Genomic DNA, 17,385 nt, shown 5'->3' with positions numbered 1-17,385 from the left:
CACAGCTCCACGCGTTCACCCACTCCCACCCAGCCGCGCACACACGCAGCAGACCACTTGCTGACACAATGAAAGTTCCAGGGAGGGACAATTCAGGTTCCTCCGGGCCCGGGGTCTCCAGCCCCACTTCCCCCCAGACGTGACACACGTCATGGACTCCCAGGCTGCAGGGGAGAGAGGCGGAAAGTTGCCCAACAGCCCGGGGAGACGCGGCTGGGAGAGGAGGGGGAACTCGTGGGCAGAGGCGCACGAGCCTCCTCCCACCCAACGGCGGAACGCGCCAGTGAACCCGGCTCCAAGGGCGTCGCGCCGCTTTATTTACAAACAATGAGCTGGGCTGGGGGGAGGGGGCGCCGGCGTCGGGCGGAAGGGCCGAGCAAACCCCCCGGGACCCCACTCCCGGGCGCTCCAGCTTTGGGGGCAGCCCTGCAGACGCGGGCAACGCGCACCCCCGGGGTCCCCATCCCCTGCCGGCGCGGGGCAGGAATTCCCCGGGGAGTCCCGGGAGGGAAGAGAGAGCCGCTCACCTCGTCTTCGGAAAGTCCGTAGACCGGCTCCCCGAGCCCGGTCGCCATGGAGCCGGCGCCCGCGCGGGTCGGAGACGCTCCCGGGCGGCTGGGCTGCGGCGCGAGCGGCCGAGTCTGCACTCCTCCTCCGGATCTCGCCGGCCCTGCACGCGCCCCGCCGCAGGTGAGGAAGTCCGAGCGAGAGCCGGGGCTGCGGCCGGCGCCGCTTCCTCCCGGAAGGCTGCGGGTGCGACTGGCGGTCCCAGGAGCGCGGTGCAGCGGCCGGCAGCCCCGGCGCCAGTCCCTGCGCGCGGCGGCGGCGCGGAGCCCGCCGGGCTTTCCTTCCCCGCGGCCCGCGCCTCGCGCCTCCCTCCCGGCTCGCCCGCCCCCTCGCTCGCTAGCTCTCTCCCGGCCCCCGCTCTTTCCGCCCCCTCCTCCACCCCCTCCCACCCGACGCCCAGCGGGGACCCCCCTCCTCGCCGGGGCGGGCACTCGCGCCCCCAAGCCAATCACAGGCCGGCTGGGCGGCAGGCCGCGGGCTGCGGGGGTGGCGGAGCTCGGCCCCCACGCCCACCGCACCCCACCCGCCGGCCTCCCAGTCGCTCCGCGGGGCTCACGCGGCGCTCCGGGCCGCGGGGCTGGGGAGGGTCCGAGCGGACCTGCCCTTCGGAGCCTACCCACCCCTCTCCGGCTCTCCGTCTGCTTTGGGGAGGGGGCGGACTGGCATTTGGGGACGCTGAAGGCATAGCTACAAGAAACACGCAACACTCAGTCCATTCATCTTCCCGTGACCTTTTTACCAGGAGCCTTGAGCTTGCCGTAATTGTTAAACCGGGGAAGGTGGGTGTTTCTAGACCCCTTTAAATTACGGGCAACCCCCCCATGCCGGACTGGGCTGCATTGTCAGCTCCCCGGAGCCGGTCCGCCTGGCCCGGCCGCCAGCCGGGAAGAGGCTGCCCCGGTGTGGCCGCGAGTCGCCACTGCCTGTGTCAACCTTACAGGGAACAAAACCAACACAGCACCCTTCTGAGTGCACACCCACCCACTCGAACACAGACAGCGTAGTTCTTTGAATAAAAGGCAGCGTATCTGTGAGCCGCACGTGAGATAACACACTCAAGTTTAAGGTGATTCTCCGCATATGCAAACCATTATTAAGATGTCTTATTTGCCACTGTAAGATTCTCTCCACATCCCAGCTACTGTTTCTCTAGCGAGCATTTCATTCAGTCCCTCAGCTTTATAGGAATGCCAGAGACAACTTTAAATAAGTGGAAGAAATTCATCACTCGACTTTTTCAGGAAGAACTTTGTTAAATTTAGAGGTGAAATGCAGTTGTGAGTATAAAACGTAAATAAGCCGAACATGCTATTTGACTTTGAAAAGAGAACATCAAAGTGTCTACTTGGATATTAACTGAGTGCGTTTAGGATTTTCACTCAGGTAAGTTTCTGAGAGAACACACGGGATCCAAAGAATCCTCTTGGCCAATCCCAGCAAGTTTACACAGTGTCTGCTGGATGACCCTCCTAGATTGTTTGCAAAAGAAAGGGCCACACCCGTCCTAATTTAAGCTCTCCTTGGCTTCCCTGGGACATTACTGTGGTTTAAAACATGTGCCATATAATGGGTTTCTTTTGGAGACTCAGCCCCATGCAGTCAACACCCTTCTCAGAAACCTTCTACAAATTGTGAGCCATTAAATAAACAGTACTTAAGTAAGAAGCCCAACTGTGGAAAAGGAAAAAAAAAAAGATCGTCTTTATCAGGATGCACTTTTAAAAGACTGGTCTCTGTTCATTTTTCCTGGCCAAATAGAAGTCACTGCTCCTATACCCTCCCTAGCCAGGCCTTTGTCAAGCTTTGTACAATTTATATGATGCTGGGGGAGCAATAGATCTTTAAATTTTTCTACAGAAAATTACAGTTTCTAATTACGCAGGACACCACTCCTACACCTGGAAATACAGTTCCAGGCTTTACCTTTGGGTGAGGCCATATGACCTGGGAACTATAGAGGGTGGGTCATGCTTCCTCTCTCCCTTCTCTCTGCTTCCTTATTGCTCCCCTCCCCTTGTTCCCCCTACATCAGTCTGCGTCTGCCTGCACTCTGGGGGCATGTCCGTGGCTTTCCCTGAGGAGTGATTATGAGAAACTACAATATGTAACTTGCCATCTGTCTTTATAAACTTTGGTTTATAAACTTTGTCATCCATAACATCATTCAAAGGCCCCTATGAGAAGAGTCAAACGACATATATCTCAGGCCTGTGAGAAAAAGCTTTCTTTCTTCCAAGGAACGGATAAGCTTTTGTATTATGGATAACAAGAATTATTCAACTGATTGTGTTTTTCTATTTACTTTGGCCACCAGGAAACTTGGGACCAATTTTATGGCCTGAGTCTTAAAAGAACCTATAAAAAAAAAATCAATCCCCTGTGTAATTACGTGCCAGCTTCCTCCCAGTACAATGCTCTCTGTCCTGGTTGCACATTGTTATCATCTGGGGAGCTTTAAAATGACCAAGGGTCTGGCTACCAGCAGGAGAGACTATGATTTCATTGGTTCAGGGTAGGGACATGAGCATCAGTAATTTCAGTAACATGCATGCAAGGCTGAGAATGGCAGCCTTGGCCAGTGGTTCCCAAAATTTGCTGCATGTAGGAACACCCGGGGATCTTTAAAACTACTTATCTCTGCTCCCACCCCCATACACTCCGATTTAATTGGTGTGGGGTTGCCACAGGGGCATCAGGAGTTTTTCATGCTCACCAGCAAAATTGAGGGGTCTCTGGCCTACACTTCTATTCCTATTCTTTACCTATTTTCCATGATCCTGGGGTGTTTTTTAATGTTTTTTAATTTAGAGGAAATTGCATATTATAACCATTCTCGAATCCTTTGTGAAATAAGGTAGGATGTTAACAAATATACTTAATATGCCTAGCATCATGGATCAGTTTTACCCACCCCCCTATCACTCTGAAGTCTCAGATTAGGAACCTAGTTTATTTGGGGAGGGCAGTGAGGACAACCCTTAAGAGAAACTACTCTGCAGTCTTATCCAAAACAGAACTGTTGTTCCAGCCTCCAATCAATTTAGACTCTCCCAGCAATGACATAGAGCCTAACTTGTAGATTGTTCTCTAGAATGTGTTCTGTTTGTTCCCTCAGGAGGGCTGCTGTCAACATCTTATAAGGATTTGAAACTGTGGGTGTTTGGTAAATGTTCTTCACTTGGATCGTCAGAACTAAAAAATTAGCAAGAACCATTTTAAAGTACAAAGGTAATCACAAATGGGGAACGTTTCAGTGCTACGCCTCTTTGCAAATCATTGAGTTGGCCTAGCAAACTATATCTGAACCAAGTCTGAGAAGTACCCAAAGCTGAATAATACATAGTGTCACATATTTGCCTGTTTCATAGAAATGACACTAGGTTTTTCTCTTCCATTTTTGGTGATTTTCCTTTAAAAAAGAAAATTCATGAAGCAGACATTATGAAGATGGCCTTGCACCTGTAAACACTGGTGTCATCTTGTCACTTAGAAGCATTCGCTGACACATAGAGAAATCTCACAAATTTAAGGTGTTTAGGATTACATAAGGAAATAAGCCAGGCTTCAGACATTTGACAAGAATAGAGGTGGGTAGCAAAGAATGACTTGTAAATAGCTAATCTTTTTTGTACTTAAATAGCTGAGCTTTTAAAGAAACACATTTGAAACACCTATGTGCTATTCATTCTAGCACTCAAAAAAGAATATTGTCTGAGATACAGATGGATGATTCCTATTTTAACCAATCTGACAAAATACCTGCCTTTTACCTGGCTTCACTGGCTATTTCCTTTTTTAAAATTCATATTTCTGGATTTGCTTCCACATTTTTACTGTATGTTTTTTTTCTTACATTTTAATGTGTCTTTTAATTGAGTTGTGCTGTTGTTATTCTTTGTTCTCTTATTACTGTGTACACTCCCCTTTCCTGGTTGGGATGTTAATCACTGCATTTCTATTCTTTTACTGTTTATCTTTCATATTTTACATGCATGCCTAACTTAACAGATCAAAAGTTAATATCTTAATCCCCCATCTGACCAGTACAGGTTTAAAACTCTGTTTTGATCAACTCTTGCCATGGCATTACTTCCATGGTATTCTAGGTTCATTCTGTCCTTTTTTAAACCAACAAATTAGGTATTCTTTTTATATTATACTTTTTTTTTAGCTTTACCACTGTTTTGTGGTTTTGTTTCTAAGGAGTTCTTGTTGCTTCTTACACATTCCTTTGGGATCACTTTCCTTTTTCCTGAAGGACATCCTCTTTAATTCCTTTAATAAAGGTCCATTGGTGATAAACTCTCAGTTTTTGTTTATCTGAAAATATCTGCCCTCATCCATGAAAGATGGGGAAAATTACATATTAGAAGCAGACTCTAAGCCAGCCGTGGGCAAACTACGGCCCGCAGGCCGGATCTGGCCCATTCGGCTGTTCTATCCGGCCCGCGGAGCCAAAAGAGCGGAGGGTTCTCTTGCTCTCCCCTCCACTCCTTCACCAGCAGCAGTGTTAACATGGCAACATCGGGAAACACGGCCGCAGCTCCTTCTTCTGAGTCCAGTTTAAGAACCCACTGTGGCCCTCGAGTCAAAGTTTGCCCACCCCTGCTCTAAGCTGTTGTGGAATGTGGAAAGATGTGAATAAATGTTCTTAATGTGACTAGAGTGTTTGGTTTTTACCCACCCTTACCATCTGAAGTCTTAGGTTTGTAAAATCAGTTTATTTTGGGGTTTCTGGGGGACAGGACAACCCTTAGGAAAAACTATTCAATAGTGTTATCTTATATAATAAAGAGGTAATATGCAAATTGACCATCACTCCAACACACAAGATGGACACCCCCATGTGGACACAAGATGGCTAGCAGGGGACAGCAGTTGGGGGAGGGGGGACCAGGCCTGCAGGGGAGGGCAGTTAGGGGCAATCGGGCCAGCAGGGGAGGGCAGTTAGGGGCAACCAGGCTGGCAAGGGAGGGAAGTTAAGGGTGACCAAGCCAGCAGGGGAGGGCAGTTAGGGGCAACCAGGCTGGCAGAGGAAGGAAGTTAAGGGTGACCAGGCTGGCAGGGGAAGGCAGTTAGGGGCAATCAGGCTGGCAGGGGAGCAGTTAGGTGTTGATCAGGCTGGCAGGAGAGTGGTTAGGGGGTGATCAGGCTGGCAGGCAGAAGCTGTTAGGGGCGATCAGGCAGGCAGGCAGGCGAGAGGTTGGGAGCCAGCAGTCCTGGATTGTGAGAGGGATCCCAGATTGGAGAGGGATCCCAGATTGCAGGCTGGGCTCACACACACACACACACACACACACACACACACACACACCTGTGCACAAATTTTGTGCACCAGGCCTCTAGTCTCAGATAAAATGGTTGTCTCATCCCCAGCACTTTGAAGGTGCTACTCTGATTTCTGGCTTCTATTATTGATAATGAATGGGCAGCTCTTAGTCTAGTTACTGTTCTTTTGGAGGTTGTTGCCTTCTCCTTAGTTGCTTTTTGTTCTTGGTATGCTAAACTTTCTATAATTTGTCTATATGTGGATTTCTTTTTAGCTATCCTAATATACTTTGTACTACAAGTGTTTCAAAGAGAGTCTACATGTGGATTTTTATCTTTCATTATTTCTGGTAAATGCTCAGCTCTCATCTCTTAAAATACTGCCCTTTCTCCATTCTGTCCTGGGATTCTATTAATCACGTACAGAAATTTTCATTCTAAGTATCTCTCAACCTCTTTAACATATTCCACCTCCTTGTCTGTCTGTGCTGCATTCTGAGTGATTTCTTTTGATCTCTTTGCTAAGTAACTGTTTTGATGAATCTAATTGTCTTTTGAATCCATTGATTGTTTTTATTCAACAATACTTTTATATATAAAAGTTCCATTTAACTTTTTCAAATTAGCCTCATCATGTTTTTCAAATACAGTTGACATTCAGTACTATTTTATAATAATTTCAGGTGTGCAGCATCGTGGTTAGACATTCATATAATTTATGAAGTGATTCCCACCCCCCATAAATCTAGTACCCACGTGGCCAATAATTATTACAGTATTATTGACCATATTCCCTATGCTGTACTTTATATCCGCTTGACTTTTTTATAGCTACTGATTTATACATCTTAATCCCTCTTTCACCCAGCCTCTCCAACCCCTCCCATCTGGTAATTCAGTTTGTTCTCTGTATTTAGCCTCATCATTCTTGCTAATTTCTTAGTTTGCATTTCCAACTTTTATTTCTTTAAACATCTCATAACTATTTTATATTTTGCTAATTATATCTAAAAGTTTAGAATGTGTCTTCCATTGGGACTTCATTCCATGTGTGTTTGTCATAAATCCATTTGGTTGTGATGTAATTTGGTTACTCTTAGTCTACGAAAATCCCAAATGGATTTGTGTTTGCTCCTGGGACCACGTAGCCCCATTTGAGAGTCTAGGTTTTATTGACTTGACTAAGAGTCTGGTGACTTTGGCTAGAAATAAGTCAAAGATTTATTCAAGGGTCTTAGGGTTTGCAAACTGAGAACACAACTACACAAAAACCCAAAAGTGTTTCAAAGAAGAAAGAAAAGTTAAGAGTTCTTATAGTACAAAGTACATTTTTAAGAAGTATTGCTCCTGCATTCTTATCCCTAAGATTGGTCCAGGACAGTTGTCAGTCAAATGTCAGTGGTCTGGATGGTGAATGGCAGGTGGCCTGGATACATGAGTCCTTCGTGGAGTGATCAGAGGGTTATCTGGAGGGCCAGTCTATGTCCAGATGTATATCCAGGCAATGACATGAAACTGCAAAGTTCAAAAAAGTTTGTTTCTAGGCTAGTTAGAACAAGAATAGAGTCTTTTCTCATGTCTCAACCTTCATAACGCTAATGACTTTAGCAGCTTGGTTAAAATGTCTCCATTTTATATATTCCCTCTCTTCAGTCTTTCCTCAGTTTGATACAGAAGTCTCAAGTTCAGCACTAGCCAAAAGATTAGTCTCCCCTCAACTTTAGTGCTCATGTAGCATTTACTTGCTGCTTACTGCATTGTTCTTTGGTGTCAACTTTCTCAGGGTGGAGGGGTATGGTACACTGTCTTACTATTCAGCCAATAATCACTTCCTCACCTCCAGGAAGAATAAATGTTCCTGCCCCGTGATATTGCACTTGACCATGTAACTTACATTGTTCAATGGCATATGAGCAGAAGTAGCAGTGTGGCCAGTTCAAAACAGAGATCATAAGATTGGCTTTGCAAGTTTTTGCCACCTCTTTGTGCTCTTGCTTTCTGCTAAGAGAACATTATATCCCAGGTCCCATAATGACACACAGGAAACAGCCCTGAACTTGACCTGCAGCCTGGAGCAGGGTCACCTAACTCACAGCTGCCAGCATGCAGGGTGAATGACAGAGCAATATTTATTGTTGTAACCACGGAGGTTTTGAGATTGTTTTGCTGTATTTCACAGCCACAGCTGACTAATACATGGACCTTCTCGAGATTAATTTCCATTACTTTTTGCAGGCCTAACAATACATTTTAAAAGTCAAGATAGTTTTTAATAGGGAGACCCTTCTGAGTAGCTAGACCACCACCAATTGTTAGCTGAGGAAGCTCTGTTGACGTTATTTGCAAAGGAAGCACCTGAAACCTAACACAGTTGTTTTTCTGCCCTAAAAGAGGCAGTCAGTTGTGTTCTTTTAAAAACGCCTTTACATTCTTATTAATTCCCATTAATTCATTTAGTAAACTTAAAATCTTACACCAAATTCTTATTTCCTTAAAAGTGAAAAGTGTATTAATGAGTTTCCTATAGCGACTGTAACAAATTACCACACACTTGGTAGCCAGAGCCACAGAAATGTGTTCCCTTATAGTTCTGGAGGCTGAATTGGGCTGAAACCAAGGTGTCCACCCAGCAGGTGTCCTGCTCTCCAGGCTGCAGGGGAAAATCTGATTCCTGGCCTTTTCAAGCATCTAGAGCTGCATTCCTTGCATTCCTCCACTCAGGGCTTCTCCCTCCATCTTCAAAAGTGCTCCTCTCCGCCAGCCAATGTGGCTCAGGGGTTGAGCATTCACCTATGCACCAGGAGGTCATGGTTTTATCCCGGTCAGAGCAAATGCCCAGGTTGTAGGCTCAATCCCCAGCAGGAGGCATGGAGGAGGTAGCCAGCTGATGCTGATGTTTCTCTCTCAACCATGTTTCTATCTCTCCCTCTTTCTTCCCCTCTCTCTCAAATCAATGAAAACATATTTTTAAAAATGTTAATTGTCTAAGACAATTACTGAAAAAATCTCTACTTAATTTAAAAAATTAAATATGTCTTTTCATTGTAGAACTCTACTCCACTAATAAAATGTTTAAAGTATGCTTCTAAAATGACTTTTTCTACATTTACTGTTGGTATTAAACACAGGAAGATTGAGGCAACGTCATTAAACAACTCAACTAACAGTTCCAAAGATTTCAGTAACAATGTTGAAATAGCTTTTACCTGTGCACTCCAGGGGATGAAGTGGAGGAGGGGGCATTGGGATTATTTCCTTCCCAAAAGATCTATTTAGTTTTCAAAAGGTTAGAAAAGAGAAAGATGATTTCACATACTGGAAATCCTCTTTAATTACCAGTGGCTTCACATTTTATGGGTTAAGCAAACCAAGCCTACTCACACAGCCATAGTAAAGAACAGACATCCTATGTTTTTCTCTTCAATTTTTTAGATCTCTCACCTTCAAATGGAACCCCCACTGCGATCACTGCTACAACTTCCCCCACCTCCACGCCTACTTCTTTCCAATGTTATGAGCTATTCTTTCAGTCTCACTGGTTATGTCATTATTTGATCCCAAACACAGGTGGCTCCTCTACCTACTATAGGTTATGCTCGCCAACACCTCTAGACCATAAACAATCCCAGTGTAGGTTCCACAGTCTAGTCAAGTTGATGCTATGGATATGGGTGAGCAGATGCTTTGCTTTCCAAGGGGGGGGGGGACCTCAGGGAAGGGGTCTCAAATACAGGAGAGAAAAAAGCCCAAGGTTTGACAACATGCTCTGTTGACAAGATTGTGGAGAAGTAAGACTTTCACACCTTGCTGGGGAGAGTGCAAAATGATGAATTTGTCCATGTCTAGCAAAAATTTCACTGGTATAGCAATCTAGTAATTCCACTTGTAAGACTGGCAGCATTGGCAAATATGAAGTGATGTGTATTTGAAATATCGAAAGATTGGAAATAACCCCAGCTATCCATCAATAGTGAAGTGGTTGAATCAATTATTAATAAATCCACACAATGAAGTAGTAGGTAAGTGTAAAAATAACTGCGGACACTCTATGTGGCATCATCTCAAGGATGTGTTGACTAATTAAAATAATAAAAACTGCAGAGCCATGGTTATCCGTGGCTACCATTATATGCAAATACCAAAGCATACTAGAGTCCAGAAGGACAGATGATATCATCAGGGCTCTGTCTCTTGGCTTTGCTTATCTGTGCTTGGCTTCATTCTGTAGTCTGGTTCTTTTGAGGCAGGATAGTAAGATGTTAGGAACTCCTTGGCAAGTGGAATGGGGAAACTGAGACAAATAGCTGAACAAGGCTGAACAATTTACAGCCAGCTAATAAATTGCAGGGCCTTATCTTCCCTAACCAATGACATTTAGGAGCAAATAATTTACACATTCCAGACCATGAGGGGAAAGACCTGCCCTGATCCTGATAACTCTCTGGTGATATTCTTTGAAGGTAAAGTTGACCAGGGAATGAACCTGACCCTATATGCTCATTTTGATGAATCAGCATATTAAAGAACACACCTGGAAAGCTGATGAATATTCTATTGAGATCCTTTCGAGACTTCCCCTAAAATGCCTGCCTTTAGAAAATAGATGACCCAGGGTGCATTCTCCCTGGAGCATGCACACCTTTCCCACCCCTTCTTTCCTCAGGCATGTTCTTTGCTTTCTTTCTCCTCTAAAGATTCTCAGGAGACTTGCAACCAGGGGAGCAGTGGGCAGCAGCAGCTCGTCTGGGGCTAACCCCAGGAACCTGTCTCCAAGATCCCTCTCTTTACCTCTATAACTTGCTTCCTGAGCCCACACAGCCCAGCTGGCTCACTTCTGCCTCTGTGACTTTCTTCCTAAAGGGCCAAGGCAGCCTTGCCTAGGCTCGACTTCCTCACATTTCCAAAGGGCCAAGGCAGCTCTGCCTAGGTATACTCTTGTTGCTATGATCTTGCCTCTCCTATCTGAAGCCCTTCCTTTGTTTCACTGTCCCCAGCTTTAATAAATGCCCTCTCAAAATTGCCTGGACTCCTACTGTGAATTCTTTCCTGCACAAAGTCAAGAAGCCACAAATCTGCCTCAGTCCAGTCCCTTTCCAGTGACACTTTCCATGCAATAGATGAGACAACTGCTTGCAGTCCATGCTATTTTATCAAACCAAGGAAGGCCTAGCTTGTGTTATAGTCCCATCCTATGCAAAGGGGAGGAGAGGACAGAGTGGAGTAGTTGATAGCCCCACCAGGTCCCCAAATGAAATGGTGCCACTGAACACATAAGGACAAAGGTGCCCATGACAGGCTGAGACCTTTAAGAATGAGATGATGAGAAGAGATGATCTCAAAGTTTGTCCAGATTTCAAAATTCCATTAAATACATAAGATAGTAAACATTGTGAACTGCCTTTTCTGGGGGTATCACATGGAAGCAGCTGTAAGCATTTCTTAAAACTTCATATCCAAGAACTCTTAGCAATTTTTTGAATTATTGTTGGGATTGCATCATAATTTCCTTCTGGTTTGTCCATTTCACTACTAGGTTTTTCAAGGAATCTGCAGCCTATCACCTGGATACAAAGCAGGAGTTTAGAAAATGAATTTTGAACTGTAACAGTGGAATGAAAACACCAGGACCTGTGCCTGTACTAGAACAACACAGTTTTTGGTGTTATGTTTCACACCCGAGAGCTCTTCCTTTATTTCCAGGAGCTGGTATGGATGCTTCTGGAATTCTCTGGGGCCGGACTTACTGGAGATCTGAGGGGGAAGGGTGTGTGTTACTTATTGGAAGAAGGCTAATGATCTCAGAAGTACTTCAGGACAAACAGAGAGCTTCCAGCAGGCCATGTACACGCACACACAGGCTGCCTGCCCAGTCTTAGCGTTTGCAAAGACAGGCAAAGCATCCACATGAAAGCAAAATTTCTGGGCATCCAAAGGCTGTGATGACTAAGAAGCTCAGATTATCTGAGTCTCCCCAGATAGTCTATTTCATCAGGAAGACTTCAAAGACTATTCTTACTAACTACTCATGGATTTCTTAAAAAATAATTTCTCCTCTCTTTTTTGTTCTCCTAAAACCAAACTACTTTGCACTCTGGCTCAAGAAATCTTCTGCTTCCCATGGTTGAAACTGAGCCTGGGGAAATAGCCTTGTTACCTTTTAATAATTCCAGCAAGCCCTGTGAGCTAATGGCCATTCACTCTGCATGGTCTCCAGGATCTGCTCAGTGAAGCCTCCACTCCAATTAATATAAAACAAACGACACTCCTATGCTTTTATAATGACATAAGTTTCTCAAAACCATGTAAACTCAAGGTCTTTATTAAAAATCAGAAATCTCTCATAATATTGTCCACCCTATGTTAATATTATAGCATGTTAAAAATAGATTCCATTCCATTTTTCTAGTATTCATTGAAGTTTAAGTTTAAGACTGTAAAGCACCTCTTTGAGGCTTGTGTCATTGCTCCACTTTTCTTCTTGTTGCTGCTATCCACAGCTCCTCCTTCCCTCCACACACCTATACAGAGTGGAGACTTTGGTGCCTAATACCACTATTCTGTCAACATCAACTCCTGGGCCATAACCCACCTGGGCTATAATGGGACAGCAAACATGTCCCATCCAGCCTCCTGGGTTCTCTGGTCCTCGACCTTCTCGTTTCTAACGGCTTACTCCTCTTCTTCTCCTCTACATCCTAGACCAGTGATGGCGAACCTTTTGAGCTTGGCATGTCAGCATTTTGAAAAACCCTAACTTAACTCTGGTGCCGTGTCACATATAGAAATTTTTTGATATTTGCAACCATAGTAAAACAAAGATTTATATTTTTGATATTTATTTTATATATTTAAATGCCATTTAACAAAGAAAAATCAACCAAAAAAATGAGTTCGCGTGTCACCTCTGACACGCGTGTCATAGGTTCGCCATCACTGTCCTAGACCTTGTCAATGCTCCAACTGATCCACCTCAAAAATCAGTATTTAAACACCAACTCTCTGATCAGAGTCCTCACATCCCAACGTAGAGTCTCACATGTTCTTTGACATCATCAAGACCATTATCCCCTCCACTGTCTTCTAATTCTGAGACCTCTTGGTCTTAACTTCACCAACCTCCAGGTTTCGCTTAAATTCCAGTCTCTCATTTCAGTCCCTCTATTGCAATTACTCTCAAATTATGTTTCCTTCTATCCTCTGCTGTTTCTGCTTTATCCTAGCCTGAATCCAGGTAACTGAGAATCTTCAAAGAAACGTTTCCAGTCCCTGTGAATTCTGGAAATCCCTTCTGCTCCCCCACTCTAAGTGGACGACTTTGTATCCTGGTTCTAGGAGAAAATGGAAACCATCAAACACTTCCCACCACCACCTAGAAATATCTCATCCACATCCGTGTCCTGATTCACCTTCCTTGTCCATTTTCCTGTTACTGATCAATTGTCAAAAGGGGGCCTGGCCCCATTCCCTCCCAGTAATCCCATCTTGTGCCCACTGGGTCTTTTCCATCAGCATTTAAATTCTCTTCCAACCTAAAAAAAATAAAAATAAGAGAAAGAACAAGTCTTTGGACTTTACATCCCCTTCCAATTATCTCCTTATCTTGATCCTTCCCTTCACAATTAAATGTCTACACTTGCTCACACCGTTCATTTCCTCACTCCTCTAGTCTAGTTCTCACCCTCAACACACCCACTGAAATGTCTTTCATCAACTTCAACAAAGTACTTGCCACTTAAGCCAGTGGATACTTTTTAGACTTGATTTGTTCTCTTGATTCTTGATGGTATCCACCACAGAGGTCTCTTTCTTTCTCTGAAAACTTTCTGTTGTGTTTCCTGGGCTCACTGACACCACACTCACCTGGCTTCCCTTCCATCTGTCTGGCTTCTCCTATTGTTTCTATCATGAGCTTTCTCTTCTAACCAATGAGCTCCCAAGGGCTTCATTGCTGGATTCTTTCCTTCCTTCCTTCCTTCCTTCCTTCCTTCCTTCCTTCCTTCCTTCCTTCCTTCCTTCCTTCCCTTCCTCCCTCCCTCCCTCTCTCCCTCCCTCACTCCCTCCTTCCCTCCCTCCCTCCCTTCCTTCCTTCCCCTCCCTCCCTCCCCCTTCCCTCCCTCCCTTCCTTCTTTCTCCTCCCTCCCTCCCCCTTCCCTCCCTCCCTTCCTTTCTTTTTCTTCCCGAATTTACCTAAATGCTTTATTAACAGTGGAACATCTTCCCCATGGCCAGGTGGTCCACCCAGACAGCCAGGACCCAGACACAAATTCAGTGCAGCCTCCAAGCCTCTTGCTCTGACTCGAATAGAGTGAGCACGTCGCCCTCGCGTTCGGGTCCTTTCACACTGCACATGATGGAGTGGCTGGTATCATCCATGAATTCCATGCACACCTGTGTGCACTGTCCCTGGGAACCGGTCCTGCCCAGCACCTTGGTGACCTCGGCTAGCTTGATAGGTTGCACACTACTCATACCTGTGATGGCGGCAACTGTCGGGCGGACGCTGTGTTTTTTTCTTTTACCTTTTATTATGTCTTGTTTTCTTCTCTGCTTTGGATTACTATCTCTTCATCAAAGAGCCTGAAATACACATCTGTGTCCCAGGTCTCTTGTATGAACTCCAAATCTGAGAGTATGTATGTACCCAACTGACCACATACCCATGCCTGGGTGTCTCAAATTCGGTTTGTCCTAAGTTGAACCTATCATCTCCCTCCCACATACCCATTCCCAATATAAATTCCAGACAGAACAAGTAGTTGATCAGAGCCATGGAACTCTGAGAAAGCTAGGTGTAGGAGCTATACATGAATCTGTAGACAAGTTAGGAAACAGAAAAGAAAGTGAAGTAAAAGACTTGAAGCAACTACTTACATATAAGCCTTCCCTTTCCTGCCTCCTGGTATTTCTGAAGGCTGAACTATATCTATAAATTCTGAATACTCAGTAGACTTGAGGATGTAACTATTCAATACATGTCCAACCCTATTCTTCCAAATGTGATAACCACATTGTGGAAAAGCTTGACATAGATGTGTTTCCACATGAGACTAACCCTTGAAAATGGTGTCTCCGGCCTGGAAAAAATGGAGGACCAGGTTAAAATGAGGAAAACCTATAAAATCATGGACAAACATGGGAGACAGGCTCAGTCTGTCCATAAAATTCCAGAACATCCAAGTTATGGAACACCCTCTGAAGCTTGAAAGAGGTCATTTTAGATCTTATACCATGGACAGTGAGCTTATGAAACAAGCCCAGAAGGGATACAGCCTCGGCATGAAAATAAACTCAAGGAAAGATTTAAGTCTGTGGACCACAGATTTAGAAGGGGCTCTATCATGCATCGTCACAGCAAACACTCACTGAGTGCCCCAACCTATTGGGGATCTCACTAGATTCTTTCAGTTCTTGACACCATGAGACAATGACAATGTCCCACCACATGCCCCCCACATACCACTGTTAGAATACTGGCATGGTTCCCCATGTCCATGCCAGCCATCTGACCTAGTGTGATGATGATCTATTTGTTGTTGTCTTTCAGCTCCAGTATTATAAAGGACATTGAATGAATGATCTTCCATGTTAGTTATGAATGCTGCAACTTCAGACAAATCATCTCTGCCCTTCTCTTAAAGGATAAACAGGATCCTTTTCATATTTTGCTCCAGGCCCTCTAAACTGACTATGTGTACACACACATACACATGTGCTTGCAGGTACATGAATCTTTTCTTCCCATACCTTGTCTTCCCACACAAGTACTAAGTAGCAGCCTGATCATATCCTAGATTCTTGGTCTCAAAAGCTAACTTTGCTGACCCCACTAAACAGCACCCAGCTCTATGGTGGTGGCAAGAATCTCAAAACAAAATTCATTTCTTGTTTTCTCTAGTTCTGCACAAAGATTCATGGCAAATAGAGCTCAGGGGCTGGGAGGAACACCCCGTCTGGATGAAACAGAACAACATGCTTCTGAATCTTGGATCCAGGCACGAATTCAGAGAGCACCTACCACCTCCCTTGTCTTCATGCAGGATATAAGACATTCCTGCTCTAAGTTGAATCTTATCATCGTTCTTGTACTAATGTGTTTAAGCGAATTCGTGGAACATGATGCATAGCTCCTGTTGTGAATATAAAATCATACATCAGTAGGTCCCCCAGCCAGAATGAAATGAATGACTGCATCAGTTAATGAAATCATTTGATTAAAAAGCAAACAACTGCCCAAACTGTCTGGAAAACAGCATCAATTCCCCAGTGTTGGGGGGACGAAGTCTCAGAGGCATGCCATGGCATTGCCAGTAAACAGAGCTTCATTTTTATTAGCCAAGTAAAAAAAATATGACTTCTGCATGGGAAACAGTAATGGGTTTAATGGATTTGGGTTAGGAGCAGGGAGCAGTCTAAGCCAGTGAGGATAAGAAGCCAAGGTTATAGAACACAGCTGAGCCAGGAAGAGTTCTTTTATCTTCTCCTTATCCTGGGACATGGACTCTGGGAAGCCTTGTAACGTAGCCTGTTACAAACCTTACTTCCATCATAAAAGACTTTGCTGGACCTCTGCCTGTTTATGACCTGTTCAGCCACAGGCAATTGGAGGACATGGGGAACTGAACTATTTCCATGACAACCGTTTTTTATTAAGAGAAGAAAATGTTAGAATTCTTTTTCATGACCAGACTGTTCTGAAATAAAAAATTGATCAGAAAGGTTATTCAAGAGTATTTTTACCCAAATAATGTTCCAATGACTAGTTATAATTGAAGACTAATATCCAAGACTCCTGGCTCCTAATTAAATATATCATTTAATCATTCTATCTTCCATTTTCCCAGCAGGAAATAGAGATTATAGCGGTAATGGCATGTGGGGGTAGGTTTAAAATTAATTAGCTCGTGATTGAAAAGTGTGTTTTGAGGTAGTAAAATAAAAACTATTATAAAATTTTATAATGTCATTATCAGTTTTATAAAAAATAAATAAAAATCTAATGTACTTTGCCCCATGGTGCCTGCAATTAATTTATGGGTGTTAGCTCTTATTTCTAAATCTTTTTTATTTTGGTAGTTATAAGGTCATTTTGAAGTGATTTTATTAGTATCTCCTGAATCCTAGTTTAAGAAACACAGAGACACACACACCCAGACACACACTCTGTCAGCCACAAAGACACAGCACCCAGGTTTCCTGAGCCTTCTGTGGAGACAGCCAGAACCCCTGCTCTGATTCCATTTCTTGCTTCGACTCCATTGCTCACTGATTTAGAACATGGGACCATATTTGCAACTGTGAGATCTTCAGCACATTCCAAAATTTGACTTTCAGGTTAGTTAAATATTCAAATAAGTAGAAAGACATCAGATAACACACTTGCATTATTAATTTACTAAAAATGAGAATTCAGTAGGAACATAACACTTTATCAACTGTACTAAATACAGCATACCCCTTTATAATACCAACTAGTGGTCCGGTGCACAAAATTCATGCAGGGGGGGGGGGGCGGGTGTCCCTCAGCCTGGTCTGCAACCTCTCCAATCTGGG

General features: G+C 44.3%; 1 protein-coding gene across 2 annotated transcripts in view; it reads right to left on the bottom strand.

Annotated features, from left to right (window-relative positions):
* The window catches only part of NEDD4L (NEDD4 like E3 ubiquitin protein ligase), a 303,889-nt gene extending 302,983 nt beyond the window's left edge, over positions 1–906 (bottom strand). For both annotated transcript variants that reach the window (XM_059706201.1, XM_059706202.1), the window contains exon 1: positions 528–906. In XM_059706201.1, coding sequence (XP_059562184.1) covers positions 528–575 — 48 coding nt within the window. In that variant the 5' untranslated portion in view covers positions 576–906. The remainder of the gene's footprint in view (positions 1–527) is intronic.
* Between the last annotated feature and the right edge of the window lie 16,479 nt (positions 907–17,385).

Source organism: Myotis daubentonii, chromosome 8 (genome assembly GCF_963259705.1).
Source record: "Myotis daubentonii chromosome 8, mMyoDau2.1, whole genome shotgun sequence".
Taxonomy (NCBI): domain Eukaryota; kingdom Metazoa; phylum Chordata; class Mammalia; order Chiroptera; family Vespertilionidae; genus Myotis; species Myotis daubentonii.
Note: the sequence above shows the minus strand (reverse complement) of the source record. Positions and strands in the feature narration are given on the sequence as shown.